Below are 17,275 nucleotides of genomic sequence, written 5' to 3' on the forward strand. Positions count from 1 at the left end.
CCCTACGCCACTCCTCAACTAACTTGTCCCCTTTCGAGTGTGTGTTAGGTTACCAGCCGGTCCTGGCCCCATGGCATCAGAGCCAGACCGAGGCTCCTGCGGTGGAGGAATGGGTACAGCGCTCCAAGGACACCTGGAAAGCCGTTCAGGATTCACTACGGTTAGCGGGAGAACGGCAGAAGAGGAGCGCTGACCAGCACCGCAGTGAGGCCCCCGTGTTTGCACCGGGGGACAGGGTCTGGCTCTCGACCCGAAACCTGCCCCTCCGCCTGCCCTGTCGGAAGCTGGGGCCGCAGTGTGTGGGGCCGTTCAAAGTCCTGAGGAGAATAAACGAGGTGTGTTACAGGTTACAACTTCCTAGGTATTACAGTATCCCCCCTCTGGACATCGAGGGGTCCCCGGCGTACACAGTTCGGGGCATTCTGGATTCGAGACGCCGGGAGGGGTCCTACAGTACCTCGTGGACTGGGAGGGGTACGGTCCAGAGGAGAGATGCTGGGTTCCGGTGGGGGACATTTTGGACACTTCTCTCCTGAGAGATTTCCACCGCCTCCACCCGGATTGCCCAGCACCTCGTCCTCCGGGTCGTCCTCGAGGACGGTGGCGGCGCGCTGCGGTGGCGGCGCGTCAGGGGGGGGGGGGGGGGCTACTGTCATGACTTCCGGCGAAGTTGGCTCTCCTGCCTGTTCGGGCGGTGCTCGGCGGTCGTCGTCACCGTCCTACTAGCCACTAACCGATCCCTTTTTCGTTTGTCTGTTGGTTTTGTCTTATTAGTTTCACCTGTGTGTATTTTAGTTTAATTAACGTTCTTATATGTAGTAGGTTGTCCCGCCCTTGTTTTGTGCGGGATTGTTTTGTATTCATGTCATTTGGTGTAGTACGTGTAGTAGTAGAATAATTTTGTACGCCCAATTTTTCAGTTTTTGATTTGTTAAAAAAGTTTGAAATATCCAATAAATGTCGTTCCACTTCATGATTGTGTCCCACTTGTTGTTGATTCTTCACAAAAAAATACAGTTTTATATCTTTATGTTTGAAGCCTGAAATGTGGCAAAAGGTCGCAAAGTTCAAGGGGGCCGAATACTTTCGCAAGGCACTGTACTTCATACAGAACGGAGTACAATTCATTACTAGAGACATACAGGTATTCTATCCTACCTAATGCATACAGAACGGAGTACAATTCATTACTAGAGACATACAGGTATTCTATCCTACCTACTGCATACAGAATGGAGTACAATTCATTACTAGAGACATACAGGTATTCTATCCTACCTACTGCATACAGAACAGAGTACAATTCATTACTAGAGACATACAGGTATTCTATCCTACCTACTGCATACAGAACAGAGACATACAGGAATTCTATCCTACCTACTGCATACAGAACAGAGTACAATTCCAACAGGATATCAGAGATGCAGAAGAAGAGTATTCATGTGGTGATGATGTATGCTGTGTTGGAGTGCTCAGCCTGCTGAGTAAAGTTCCCCTTAATTCTACCATCATGTCCTCATGTTACTGACCCTACTACACTACATACAGTATGACACAACCACTGCTCACACTATTAGGACATCTATTCTGACTTACTTCAGCTTCGTCAGTTTATATGTGGGATCCACCAGAGCAGCTGAAAGCAGGCCCCCTGCAGAGACTCCTGGGTGATTGTAGCTCAGGTCCAGCTCTTTCAGGTGGGAGGGGTTTGACCTCAGAGCTGAAGACAGAGCAGCACAGCCCTCCTCTGTGACCAGACAGCCAGACAGCCTACAGAGAGACACACAACAGCTGTCTAGGTTGATGTACTGGTGTCAATCATCTTGTAGGACACCCATCCATTTGTCCATGACACAAACAATGTGATAAAAAATAAGATTTTCTGATAATTTATTTTAATTGTTGTAAGCTCATTACCGACCGGACTGAAACAGCTGTACTCACCCCAGTGTGTGTAGTTTACAGTCTGGATCCTCCAGTCCAGCAGACAGCAGTGTAACTCAGCTCATTACCGACCTGACTGAAACAGCTGTACTCACCCCAGTGTGTGTAGTTTACAGTCTGGATCCTCCAGTCCAGCAGACAGCAGTGTAACTCAGCTCAGTACCAACCTGACTGAAACAGCTGTACTTACCCCAGTGTGTGTAGTTTACAGTCTGGATCCTCCAGTCCAGCAGACGGCAGTGTAACTCAGCTCAGTACCAACCTGACTGAAACAGCTGTACTTACCTCAGTGTGTGTAGTTTACAGTCTGGATCCACCAGTCCAGCAGACAGCAGTGTAACTCCTGAGTCCTGCAGGTCATTGTCTCTCAGCTCCAGTTGTTTCAGTTGTGAGCTGGGTGAACTCAGGACTGAGGCCAGATCAGAACAGGTACCCTCTGTCAGACCACACTGACCTAGACTAGAGGGCAGAAGAGCACAGGATTAACAAATGTTCAAACACACATAATAACTCATTGTCAAGTTATTTAACTCACACTAGTGTCTGTATGTTGCAGAGTGGACTGGTTAGTCCAACACAGAGCAGCTCCACTCCTCTGTCTCCCAGGTCATTGTAGCTGAGGTCCAGTTCTCTCAGGGGGGAGTTTGGTGTCTGCAGAGCTGAGGTCAGAGTCTCACAGGATTTATATGTGAGTTTACAGCTTTCCAGTCTGGAGAGAGGAGATAATCTGTTAGATATACAAATCCTTCATTATAATGATACTGTATACATCAACTCAATAACATAACTCACAGTGCTCTCTTACAGGTTCTCACTACCGACAGCAACCTCTGATAACCTTTCTCTGATGTGTTGTATGTTTTCAGGTCAAACTCCTCCAGCACCTCCTCTGACATCAGTAACAGGAAGGCCAGGGCTGAACATTGGTCAGGTTCTAGCTCTGTTTCTGAAAGAGTTCCTGATCGCAGGGAGGTCTGCATGTCTCCAACTAGAGAATTGGCATCAAGTTCATTCAGACAGTGGAACAAGTTGATGATCCTTTCTGTTGAGGATTCTCTTTTGATGTTGTCTGTAAGGTACCTGACTGTTCTCTCAACTGTTTCCTCATTGGTCTGTGTGGTACATCCTGTCTGTGTCAGAAGGCCTCGTAACAGATTCTGATTAGACGCCAGTGAGAGACCCAGAAGGAAGCAGAGGAACAGGTCCAGGTCTCCAATCTCACTCTTCAAGGCCTGGTCCACTGCTCTCCTGTGTAAGTCAAACAACTGGATTGACTCCTCTTCATCATTGTCATCCTTTTTGTCTTCATCGCAATCACCGGAATCATTATCATCGATTGACGTCAACTTGTCAGGCTTCAACTTGCATGACCAGAATTTGAATCGGCTGTTTTCATAATAATCTTGACCCTTAGTGACTGCTTTGGGGGAGAAAACATTTTCCTTCTTGCCGAGACATGATTCTAAAGCATGCACTGCTGCTAGAAACTCCTGAATGCTCAGATGCACAAAGCTGTAGACCTTGTCTTGGTACAGCCCAGATTCCTCTTTAAAGATCTCTGTACACAATGCTGAGTACTCTGATGCCTCTGTGACATCAAGGCCACACTCTCTCAGGTCCTCCTCATAGAAGATCAGGTTGCCCTTCTGCAGCTGTTGGAAAGCCAGCTTTGCCAGTTTCAGGATCATCTCTTTGTCTGATTGAGACAGTTCCTTTGGGTTTGTCTCTGTGGCTTTGTTGTACTTCCTGTTCTTCAAAATGATTTGGATCATGAAGTGTGAGTACATCTGGGTCAGAGTTTTGGGGACTTCATCCTTCTCTGCCTCTTTCAGCATCATCTCAAGGACAGTGGCTGATATCCAACAGAAGACTGGCATGTGGCACATGATGTGGAGGCTCCTTGATGTCTTCATGTGTTTGATGATTTCATTGGCCAGATTCTGATCTGTGATTTTCTTCCTGAAATACTCCTCCTTCTGTGGATCATTGAACCCTCGTACCTCTGTCATCTGGTCAACACACTCAGGAGGGATCTGATTGGCTGCTGCAGGCCGTGAGGTTATCCAGAGGAGAGCAGAGGGAAGCAGATTCCCCTTGATGAGATTTGTCAGCAGCACGTCCACTGAGGTTGGCTCCGTGACATCACAGCATTTCTCATTGTTTTTGAAGTCTAGAGGAAGTCGACACTCATCGAGACCATAAAAAATGAAAACAGTTTTGGTTTCACCATCTTCAATGCTGTCAATCTCTTTCAGCTCTGGGAAGTAGTGGGAAAGAAGTTGCATCAGACTGTATTGGTCCTTTTTCAGGTTCAGATCACGGAAAGGAAGAGGAAACATGAAATGAACGTCCTGATTTGCTTTTCCTTCTGCCCAGTCAAGGATGACCTTCTGCACAGAGACTGTTTTTCCAATGCCAGCGATTCCTTTGGTCAGCACAGTTCTGATTGGTTTGTCTTGTCCAGGTAAAGGCTTGAAGATGTCGTTGCATTTGATTTGTGTCTCTTGTGTGGTTAGTTTCTTGGATGCCATCTCAATCTGTCTAACCTCATGTTCATTATTGAGCCCTCCACTTCCACCCTCTGTGATGTAGAGGTCTGTGTAGATGTCCTTGAACAAACTTTGATTTCCATGGTGTCCAATTCCAATGTGTTGATACTTGTGTTTCAGTTTAGCCTTGATGTCTTGTTGGACTATCAGCAGAGTTTGACCTGTAGGAAAACAATGAGAGTTGGGACTCATAAGTTTGTGTGTTTTATAAGGGCCTTTGTACCGTTCTTTGTGATATTGTATGAAACACAGTCTTACTTCTTCTGTCCAGAAGGTTGTGTGTGATCTTTAATACATCCTCACTGTCCAAACTCTCCACTTCCTTATTGTCATCTGGTAATGGTTCCTGGCTGAAAGCAGGTGGCTGATCACTCTTCATTGATAGCAGGCTGGTTGTAGGGGACTCTGCTCTGGGCTTCTGGACACTGAACAAAACAGGGAGAGAGAACACCTCATCAATATCACATCAAATCCTCATCTACTTCATTTTAACAACTGTATAGCGGAACTTCTAGAAGGCCTGATGTTTCTTATAAAGCTACAGTCTGCAATTGGTAAATCAATTTTTGGCCTTTTAAATGAATGATGTACAGTCATGGCCAAAAGTTTTGAGAATTAATATTAATTTTCACAAAGTCTGCTGCCTCAGTTTGTATGTTGGCAATTTGCATATACCACAGAATGTTATGAAGAGTGATCAGATGATTTTCAAAGCCCCTCTTTGCCATGCAAATGAACTGAATCCCCCAAAAAACATTTCCACTGCATTTCAGCCCTGCCGCAAAAGGACCAGCTGACATCATGTCAGTGATTGTCTTCTTAACACAGGTGCGAGTGTTGATGAGGATAAGGCTGTAGATCACACTGTCATGCTGATTGAGTTTGAATAACAGACTGGAAGCTTCAAAATGAGGGTTGTGCTTGGAATCATTGTTCTTCCTCTGTCAACCATGGTTACCTGCAAGGAAACACGTGCTGTCATCATTGCTTTGCACAAAAAAAGGGATTCACGGGCAAGGATATTGCTGCCAGTAAGATCGCACCTAAATCAACCATTTATCGGATAATCAAGAGCTTCAAGGAGAGCGGTTCAATTGTTGTGAAGAAGGCTTCAGGGCTCCCAAAGTCCAGCAAGCGCCAGGACCGTCTCCTAAAGTTGATTCAGCTGTAGAATCGGGGCACCACCAGTACAGAGTTTGCTCAGGAATGGCAGCAGGCAGGTGTGAGTGCATCTGCACGCACAGTGAGGTGAAGACTTTTGGAGGATGGCCTGGTGTCAAGAAGGGCAGCAAAGAAGCCACTTCTCTCCAGGAAAAAAGTCAGGGACAGACTGATATTCTGCAACAGGTACAGGGATTGGACTGCTGAGGGCTGGGGTAAAGTCATTTTCTCTGATGAATCCCCTTTCCGATTGTTTGGGGCATCCAGAAAAAAGCTTGTCCGGAGAAGACAAGGTGAGCGCTACCATCAGTTCTGTGTCATGCCAACAGTAAAGCATCCTGAGACCATTCATGTGTGGGGTTGCTTCTCAGCCAAGGGAATGGGCTCATTCACAATTTTGCCTAAGAACACAGCCATGAATAAAGAATGGTACCAACACATTCTCTGAGAGCAACTTCTCCCAACCATCCAGAAACGGGGGGTACTAGATGACCTAATAAACTGTCCACTTCAATGATTTTTAAACAAAACAATAAAAACAACAACAGAGACAATCCCAATCGTTCTGACGAACCATGCCTTTTCCAGCATGATGGAGCACCTTACCATAAGGCAAAAGTGATAACGAAGTGGCTCGGGGAAGAAAAAACAGATCAATATTTTGGGTCCATGGCCAGGAAACTCCCCAGACCTTAATCCCATTGAGAACTTCTGGTCAATCCTCAACAGGTGGGTGGACAAACAAAACCCCACAAATTCTGACAAACTCCAAGCATTGATTATGCAAGAATGGGCTGCCATCAGTCAGGATGTGGCCCAGAAGTTAATTGACAGCATGCCAGGGTGGATTGCAGAGGTCTTGAAAAAGAAGGGTCAACACTGCAAATATTGACTCTTTGCATCAACTTCATGTAATTGTCAATAAAAGCCTTTGACACTTATGAAATGCTTGTAATTATACTTCAGTATTCCATAGTAACATCTGACAAAAATATCTAAAGACACTGAGGCAGCAGACTTTGTGAAAACTAATATTTGTGTCATTCTCAAAACTTTTGGCCACGACTGTAGACCTACATTTGATATAATTTGGGAACACTTTTCCCTTTAGTTTTATATCTTTAAGAGAAATGTGTATTTTACATTTAATCTCTTACCACTTAGAACTGGTGTCTTGAGTCATTTTAGAGTCAGTGGTCCCCTCATCTCTCTCCCCAGAGAGACTCATTTTAGAGGCAGTGGTCCCCTCCTCTCTCTCCCCAGAGAGACTCATATTAGATGTAAGTCAAAACTCACTCAGCTACAATAAGAAGAAACAGAACAGTCAATATTCTGAACATTGTTGAAGAACCATTAACAATGACAACACATTTACTATCTGTGGTCAAAGAGTTCAATCAGCGACTTCATATTGTATCCAACATACACAGTCCACTATGTTATTAAAGATACACAGTCCACTATTTTTTTTTTTAATTTTATTTATCTGTTATTTTACCAGGTAAGTTGACTGAGAACACATTCTCATTTGCAGCAACGACCTGGGGAATAGTTACAGGGGAGAGGAGGGGGATGAATGAGCCAATTGTAAACTGGGGATTATTAGGTGACCGTGATGGTTTGAGGGTCAGATTGGGAATTTAGCCAGGACACCGGGGTTAACACCCCTACTCTTAAGTGCCATGGGATCTTTAATGACCTCAGAGAGTCAGGACACCCGTTTAACGTCCCACCCGAGAGACGGCACCCTACACAGGGCAGTGTCCCCAATCACTGCCCTGGGGCATTGGGATATTTTTTTTAGACCAGTGGAAAGAGTGCCTCCTACTGGCCCTCCAACACCACTTCCAGCAGCATCTGGTCTCCCATCCAAGGACTGACCAGGACCAACCCTGCTTAGCTTCAGAAGCAAGCCAGCAGTGGTACGCACTGATACACAGTCCACTATGTTATTAAAGATACACAGTCCACTATGTTATTAAAGATACACAGTCCACTATGTTATTAAAGATACACAGTCCACTATGTTATTAAAGATACACAGTCCACTATGTTATTAAAGATACACAGTCCACTATGTTATTAAAGATACACAGTCCACTATGTTATTAAAGATACACAGTCCAATATGTTATTAAAGATACACAGTCCAATATTCATTTGATTTGACTTGGATCCCCATTTGCTGATTCCACAACAACAGCTAGTCTACCTGATTGGATCCCCTGACTCCATAACAACAGCTAGTCTACCTGGTTGGATCCCCTGACTCCATAACAACAGCTAGTCTACCTGGTTGGATCCCCTGACTCCATAACAACAGCTAGTCTACCTGGTTGGATCCCCATTTGCTGATTCCACAACAACAGCTAGTCTACCTGGTTGGATCCCCTGACTCCATAACAACAGCTAGTCTACCTGGTTGGATCCCATGACTCCATAACAACAGCTAGTCTACCTGGTTGGATCCCATGACTCCATAACAACAGCTAGTCTACCTGGTTGGATCCCCTGACTCCTTAACAACAGCTAGTCTACCTGGTTGGATCCCCTGACTCCATAACAACAGCTAGTCTACCTGGTTGGATCCCCTGACTACATAACAACAGCTAGTCTACCTGGTTGGATCCCCTGATTCCATAACAGACCATTTTTTGGGGGAAATCCATTACAGCAAAGTACTTCATTAATTGTTAACCAGAAATGATTTGATATTGATATAAACATGCCTGCTTTGGGTCTTTAAAGCTAGAATCCTTAGTTGCTACATCCATTTTTGGACTTATGAATTAATGATATACTGTATACTGTGACGACCCTCCCACTCTGTCTGCCGTATTCTCTCTTTGTTCTCGTTTCCTTATTAGGATGCCGGTGGGCGGAGTTTGGAGGGTCATCAGCTACATGGGAAACACCTGGGTCCAGTGTCTCCCAGGACAAATACACCACTTCCCCATTCTTGGAGGAGACTCCATGCAGACACCTTTTGGATTTTGTTGTGTATCTTGGTGGTTTTTGGTTGTTTGCTTTGGCACCTTTCAACACCCTGCATTATCACATTCATGCAAATCACTGACTTACATGACTGATTACACCATTACCATTGTATATTGTACTTCGTTTACTTTATTTAATAAATATATGTTTTGTTACTCCTTATCTCCACGTTGTCTCCCTTTTGTTACGGGCTTTGAGCCGGTTCGTGACAATACTGATCCATTCTTGAAGAATAGAACTTATAAATGCCTCATGAGTTCAGTTCAACTGTCGTACTGCATCAGAACCCAAAATAGAAGCTTGTTTTACCCCAATGTTTGTAAACAATCACCGTAGCCTTAAAACATGGTTAAAACTGTAATTTAATGTTGATATAATGTCTGGTCAGTCCTTGCATCCATAGCTTCGTCGATGAATCCGTCGATATCGCCCTTCCGCATCTGCGGTTGAAGATGGCAGAGCTTCAACGGTGTTTGTCAGACCACGAGACATCCCGAAAATCGTTTTTCTCACAAAATCTTATGTAGCGTCTGAACGGTTTGTCCTAAAAACTATTATGGCCTACAAACTATTATGACCATATTTTATTGTATTTATACTAACAATAACATATAACATGTATTTTCGATAGGCAATGAGTTGAAAAACTACCAACCTCAGATTTCCAACTTCCTGGTTGGATTTTTCTCAGGTTTTCGCCTGCCATATGAGTTCTGTTATACTCACAGACATCATTCAAACAGTTTTAGAAACTTCAGAGTGTTTTCTATCCAATACAACTAATAATATGCATATATTAGCTTCTGGGCCTGAGTAGCAGGATGTTTACTCTGTGCACGCTTTTCATCCAAACATGAAAATGCTGCCCCCTATCCCAAACAGGTTTTAAACCTAACCTTAACCACACTGCTAACCTTGTGCCTAACCATTACCTCAGATTAAGGATAATTAACGTGGCAGGTTAGGATGACTAATGTGGCAGGTTAGGATTATTAACGTGGTAGGTTAGGATAATTAACGTGGCAGGTTAGGATAATTAATGTGGTAGGAGAGCAAAATGTTTCAACAACGAGAGTTTCTATTGGACAAATTCAGGTAGTTCCCTCTCCTTATCATTTAGTGCAGGGATGGAGAACATTGATAAGGTGGGGGCCACAAAAAAATGTCAGTCATCATGAGGGGCCTCAGTGTCTCGTGGGTCTGCATACCCACATCCATACACCCCCATGGGGCAGGAGAAAACATTTTCAGTTTTACAGATAATTCTACTCATGTTGCCATGGGGACATGTTGCCATGAGGTGGAGGCAAATGTTAACAGTTTTTAATATGATAACTGATGATCAATGGGACCCACCGCGGTTGGTAATTCAACCATGCTTACCACAAGTTTAGCCGCTAGACTAATTTACCAATCTAAAAACATGTAGCTAACATGGGCTAATAGACTGACTGCTGATGCTCAACCACATTTACTAACTGCACTGTGTTTTCTATTATTCTAACGGTCAACAGGATGTTGAGATCCAGACTGAGTTCCAAAACAATGTTTTTATTATTATTGGTTGCGGGCCGCCAGTTGCACATCCCTGGTTTAGTGAAGAGACTCATGTTCTGCTTGAGTTCACTTGAGGTGCGATCAGTTTATCTCGCCCGGCGCACCGGGAATTTCATTCTGAGAAAAGGCGTGCTGACGATTCAACCCGTGGATCAAAACGCGCATAGATGAGCCGGTGACGTAATATCGAGCGCATCTGCAGTTCGTCAAACAGACCACTGCCTTCCTCATCTGTCACCAGAAAGCTTTAAAGTTGACATGTGATTTAGCCCTACATTTAAATAGTTTATATGCACATTGTTAAACGTCACATTTACTTGACGAGACAGACTATTTTACTTATTGACAGCTATACATAATTCCGATGTCTTCTTTCGGGAAGTGAAAGTGAGCCAGTTTCCTCAGATAATAATCACCTTAATGTGCTGTCAATCACCGATAACAATAATACCATACCTCATAGCCCTGTAGCCTTTCTCACATCACATTGGATCTTATTGATTAGGCTAATCACTATGAATCAATACCAACGTAAATAAGCCTAAAATAATCATTCTTGAACGTTTAAATCAATATTGTATTAACTTGGCGGATGTCTTAACCCCTAAATCATCTCTCTCTTTATGATGACTTAACTTCTCAAAAATACTTTTCTACATTACATTGTAAAAGAAAGCTACAAACCTCTGAAACATTTTTCTTCGACGATAACGTCCGTTACTTCCTCTACTTCCTTATACAAATATTTCCCGTTTCAACTAGTGATGGGTCGTTCGATAACGACAGGTTGTTTTTGAACGGATCTTTTTGGTGAACGTCGGTAACCGAATTGCATCGGTGAAAGAGCCGTTCATTTCGCTCCCTGGTTTACATACAGCTACGAGGTGCTTTTTGAGCTCAAAACAACGATTACCTGCAGATAAGTTACACAATAATTCTCTGAAGAGGGTGAATCCTTACTGCAGAAACAATAAATAGTGGGCCGAGCGCGTCATTCTTGTCAAGGCTTTGTAGTGCGTAAAAAACAAACAGTTGATCTAATCATTTAAATACTAGTTATTGAAAAAAAGAAAAACGCCCACTTAATTCTTTCGCCAAAACTTTTGTATTTTCCTGATGTATGAATTTTAGTGACGTTGCCAGTTCTTGTTCCTGAATGTGTTTCGTTATTTGGTCCTCAAAACTTGAACTCGAGATTTACCCATTTGGAGATTGCAGCGTTTCCCGCAACCATATGATTGGTCGGGTAAGCTAATGCGTCATCACCCTCCCTCATCTGATTGGTCGGGTAGGCGGACCTTCTTACTTTGTAGATGTGGTAACTAGTGAGCAAAGCAGATCACCACCTTTCTGAGTTTATCAACTTAATGTCGCATTCAAAACCACAGGGATCTCGGTAAAAAAATAAATCTGACTGGGAAAAATCGATTTGAACCGTCCTCTTTCCCGAGAGCTGACATCGTATTTTTCAGAGCTCCCAGTTGTTGTGATGGCGGCAAAAACTTTTCACATGAGCCCTTCATTTGGTTTCAATACCCATTGCCGCACGTCACTTTTACTTGCACGAATTGACGAGAATTACTTTTATTTTTCAAAGAAACTAGTTTACGTGATACACGTCTTCCCCCGGGAAGTGAAAGAGCGCAAAGATAATAATCACGATCATGTGCAGTCAATCTCCCATACCCTACCTACCTCATAGCCCTGTAGACTGCAATATAACATTGATTCATATTGACTAGGCTGATCAATATGAATCAGCATCAATGTAAGGAAGCCTAAAATAATAATTATTGAAAGTTTAAATCAGTATTGTAATAATTTAACAATTCTGTGGATGTCTTACCCCTCTGTGCGATGGCCTAACTCCTCCGAACCACTTTTCTCCATAAAATTGTAAAAGAACGGTACAGTACAAACCTTAGAAACATTTTTCTTCTACCGATATTGTCAATTTCTTCATTTACTTCCTTGTAAATGTACTTCCTATTTCAACACAGTGGGCTGGTTCAACATGTATACGATTATATTATAGATTCACATTTATGTCATGTAACGTTTTCATACACTTAATGCAAGTATTCAGCCCATGAATTCATATTCTATCTGGTACAAGTGCATTTTGTATTATTTTATATTAGGATTTGTTTGAGTGATGTTTTACCAGCAGAGGGCAGTGTGACAACAACCAGGTTCGGCAGAGGGACGCAAGACGTTCATATCTGTGTTTTTATGGTAACAATGATAGACAATGACAATGATTCTGTAAACCCCCCAAAATATTGATTATAATGTATAGCATATGAAGTTAAAAATAGACTATTTATAATGTGAAGTTACATTGAACTAATCACACTAATCAAAGACACAGAGACCAACACACATTCAGAGATAGACATGCGCAGACAAATACATTCCATTCCTTTTCCTGTCATTTATTGAAAATGTATTTGACAGAGATACTTCACATCAATCATAATTTCTGTAAATGTGACAGATTTAGCCAGCTAGCTAATTTAACTGTAGTTTCTGGGCAGGTAGATCAACGTAGGTCGAACAGCTCCTTATATGTCCTTCAGACACTCTCAAGTCATTGATAAAGGAGTGACAGGTCACACAGCTCCTTATATGTCCTTCAGACACTCTCAAGTCATTGGTAAAGGAGTGACAGGTTACACAGCTCCTTATGTCTGTCAATGGTCAATGTGTTCCAGACATGAGGCTCTCACTGACAAAACTACTGATATACTGAGGTGGTGGTGTTGATAATCAGTCTCTCTCATGAACCTCTAACAGGCCAACACTGTATAGTATATTCATCAAATAAATGTCTGTGGTTTTAAGTTGAATGCCAAATTCTCAGAGCCAGTTTCCCAGACACATTCACAGTGAGTATGCAAATACAGTAAGTACATTCCAATAACATCACAATACATGTTTACAATCTCCTCCCATAGGGTGTCATTTCAGATGGTAATCCTAGACTCCCCTCATCTCCTCCAATAGGGTGTCATTTCAGATGGTAATCTTCGACTCCCCTCATCTCCTCCAATAGGGTGTCATTTCAGATGGAAGTTCGTTTTCTAATACTCATACTAACCATACTAACCACACTATTTGTGACGTGAATTGAGTATATAGTACGCTTAATGGTCATAGTATGATATAGTTTAGTATGCCAAAAGTTTCCGGATATCGTACAAAATTTGCCAAAATATGAAGTTTATACGCAGAGGACACTACTTCCGCACTTTAGGGCCCATAATGCAATTCTTCATGAAATGGGCGGGGCTTCACGTCGTTTTCAGATTTGAAGAAAATAGTGGAAAGTATGTTGCTGAAGTCCAACGACAGCGGATACAAATTAATTGCTTTAACTAATTATGACAAATGTTAAGAACATTTTGAGCAATGTAATAAAGTAATTACTTTTCAAATAAATTACCTTACACGTTATGTTGGCTGACAATTTGCTAGCTGCGCTGTCCTTACGAACCACACATCATATCATTACAGCTGTATGTACCGGTATGTTAGCTACCTACCTAACGCTACAGTAGTTGGCTACTTATACATCAAACGTGTCAGTATATTAACTACAGGCCAACTAACTACTCAACGTTTATTGACTGGATTATTCCCGTCATTCTTAGTTTAGCTAAATGGTATAGTCGTTGTGCTTTCGTAAATTCTCTCTGTCTCTACTCCGATTTCAGAGCATCTCGCCTGAGAGACCAGAGCGCAGAATAATGAATTTACGAGGCGCTCAACACCCGTTGAATATGACCAGTGTCAGTAAACATCGGGCGGAAAAGGCGTAATTAAATTGTTTCCAGCAGCACCAGAAAGCTCAAATCAACCCTACTCCTCTGTCTGAGCGTCCAGATTTAATTTAATAACACACCCAAAGTCTAACAATGTCTAACTAGTAATTTGTTACGCTAACTAGCTAGCAAGAGGTTGCATAGCAACAGCATCAACTTCCGGTAGAGAAGGCAACGAGCTGGTCGGTTACAGTATACTAAAATTAACTAATAGTATGTAGTATACAGTATACTAAAATGAACTAATAGTATGTAGTATATAATCATTAAGTATGTAGTATACAGTATACTAAAATTAACTAATAGTATGTAGTATATACTCATTAAGTATGTAGTATATAGTATACTAAAATGAACTAATAGTATGTAGTATACAGTATACTAAAATGAACTAATAGTATGTAGTATATACTCATTAAGTATGTAGTATACAGTATACTAAAATGAACTAATAGTATGTAGTATATACTCATTAAGTATGTAGTATACTGTATACTAAAATGAACTAATAGTATGTAGTATACAGTATACTAAAATTAACTAATAGTATGTAGTATACAGTATATTAAAATGAACTAATAGTATGTAGTATATACTCATTAAGTATGTAATATACAGTATGTTAGTATGGGTATTCAAACACAGCTCTAGACTCCTCTACCCCCTCATCTTGGCACACAAGACTGTCACCTCTAAACCAGAGACAATCACACAAACTCTGACTGTTGTCTATGGTCACACCCTCAAATAGCACCCTCCTCATTATATAATGTACTGCTTCGCCCTATTCCCTATGGAGTGCACTAATATGACCAGGGCCCATAGGGCTCTCTATAGGGAATAGGATGCCATTTGGGACAGCTTTGGATGATCAGTAAAGGTCGAGGGTCATGCTCAGGGGGTTACCATGGAGATAGAGGAATATGTAGAATTAAAACGGGATGGCCAAACCTACTCCTGGAGAGATGCTACTGGCCGTGCAGGCTTTTACTCCGACCCTGCTCTAGCACACCTGATTCTACTAATCAGTCTAATCAGAACCGTGACTGGCAGAATGGGGTGTGTTAGAGCAGGGCTGAAGCAAAAGCCTGCAGACCCAGTAGCTCTCTGGGAGGAGGGTTGATATCACCAAGACCACTTTAGGTTCATACGGCATCAACTAGCATTCTGATTGGTTTACCGGCCATCAACTAGCTTTCTGATTGGTTTACCGGCCATCAACAAGCTTTCTGATTGGTTACCTCACATATAAAGCAAATTTATTGGATCTTGGTCACTCCTTTTATATTCTTTATATGGTATTTCTGAACAGGTGTATTATGATCCTAGCAGACATGTGTATGAATGATCATGTATGTAACAGGTGTGTGTACAGTAAACTACCCAGAAACAGAATACATTCTCTTTAAAACTCAAACAAGAGCACTATGGAACCATTTTAGGAACCAAACACTATATTTAATTGCTTAGAAAAATGTATTGAATTTTATTTGGAAGGCTAAGCCAGACAAAATTAAACGTGCCCATTTAAATAATGAATATGAGTTTGGGGGGCTAAAATTAAAGCTTTAAACCTCTCACTAAAATCTTCCCTCATACATAAATTATAATTAATTAAACCCAAAATGGTTCTCCAGTAGATTAAGAAAATCTCATCCTTTGTTTAAAATTTGCTTTTTGCCTTTATACAGATTACAACTTCTCATTTCTGACTAATTGAAAATTACATTTTGTTTAAAGTACCGCCCTTTCTTCAACAAGCCATACAAAGCTGGTTACAATTTCAGTTTTATACTCCGTAAAAGGTAGAAAAAAATAGTTCAACAAATGTAATGGTTCAACTCAAATATATTGATTCATTAAAAAAAAAAACATTCTTTATGAATAAAAAAAAAAATGGTATTATATTTATTTATGATATTATGAATAGAAATGGAGTTGTCACATATGCAGTTATTGAAAATATATCATAATGTCTGTTCAATCCACATTTACAACCCACTTACTGCAGCACTACTTTAAAATGGAGGAGGCAAGTGGAAAAGAGAGAAGGTACTTGTTTGTCTGCCATATAGGGGGCAGCGTTTTCACTTTGAATGAATAGCGTGCCCAAAGTGAACTGCCTCCTACTCTGTCCCAGATGCTAATATGTGCATATTATTATTACTATTGGATAGAAAACACTAAAGTTTCTAAAACTGTTTGAATGATGTCTGTGAATATAACAGAACTCATATGGCAGGCAAAGCCCAAACAGGAAGTGGGAATTCTGAGGCTGGTCGATTTTCAACTCATCACCTATTGAAATCCCAGTGGGATATGGATCTGTTTGCACTTCCTACGCCTTCCACTAGATGTCAACAGTCTGTAGATCATTGAATGAAGCTTCTACTGTGATGTTGAGTCGGATAAGAGCTGTTTGAGTCAGTGGTCTGGCAGAGTGCCAGGTCCTGGTCACGCGCATTCCAAATGATATCGACTTGCGTTCCATTATTTCTATAGACACAAAGGAATTCTCTGGTTGGAACGTTATTGAATATTTGGTATAACAACATCCTAAAGATTGATTCTATAGTTAGTTTGACAAGTTTATTCGACCTGTAATATATTTTTTTTTTAGTTTTCGTCCAACGTTCGCCTGGACCTGCACGAGCGTTTGGATGTGTGTACTAAACGCGCTAACAAAAGTAGCTACTTGGACATAAATAATGGACATTGTCGAACAAAACAACAATTTATTGTGGAACTAGGATTCCTGGGGGTGCATTCTGATGAAGATCATCAAAGGTAAGGGAATATTTATCATGTAGTTTCGTATTTCTGTTGACTCCCAACATGGCGGAGAATTAGTTTTTCTGGGTGTTTTTTGGACTTGGCGGTGATCTAACATAATCATATGTTGTGTTTTAGCTATAAAATGTTTTTAAATCGGACATGATGGGTAGATTAACAAGATGTTTATCTTTCATTTGCTCTATTGGACTTGTTAATGTGTGAAAGTTACATATTTAAAAAATATATTCTTGAATTTTCCGCGCTGCCTTTTAAGCGGAATGTTGTCGCTAGCGGAACGTGTGTCCTAGACAGGTTAAAGATACAAATTGGCTGAAAGGAACTGGCATAAATGGAAAAATATACCAGTTTCATCTGAGGGCAAACATGTTGACAGCTGCGACAAAAAATACATGGGAGGAGATTTTCGATTTACCAATTCCATGGCACATGGTTTATGAACTGGTA

General features: G+C 41.5%; 1 protein-coding gene across 1 annotated transcript in view; it reads right to left on the reverse strand.

The window, feature by feature from the left end:
* The window catches only part of LOC139375508 (protein NLRC3-like), a 41,433-nt gene that overhangs the window by 1,217 nt on the left and 22,941 nt on the right, over positions 1 to 17,275 (reverse strand). Inside the window, 7 exon segments of the mRNA XM_071117340.1 lie at positions 1,600 to 1,773; positions 2,233 to 2,406; positions 2,483 to 2,656; positions 2,740 to 3,242; positions 3,366 to 4,657; positions 4,755 to 4,921; positions 6,815 to 6,937. Coding sequence (XP_070973441.1) covers positions 1,600 to 1,773; positions 2,233 to 2,406; positions 2,483 to 2,656; positions 2,740 to 3,242; positions 3,366 to 4,657; positions 4,755 to 4,921; positions 6,815 to 6,937 — 2,607 coding nt within the window.

Source organism: Oncorhynchus clarkii, chromosome 19 (genome assembly GCF_045791955.1).
Source record: "Oncorhynchus clarkii lewisi isolate Uvic-CL-2024 chromosome 19, UVic_Ocla_1.0, whole genome shotgun sequence".
NCBI classification, from domain to species: domain Eukaryota; kingdom Metazoa; phylum Chordata; class Actinopteri; order Salmoniformes; family Salmonidae; genus Oncorhynchus; species Oncorhynchus clarkii.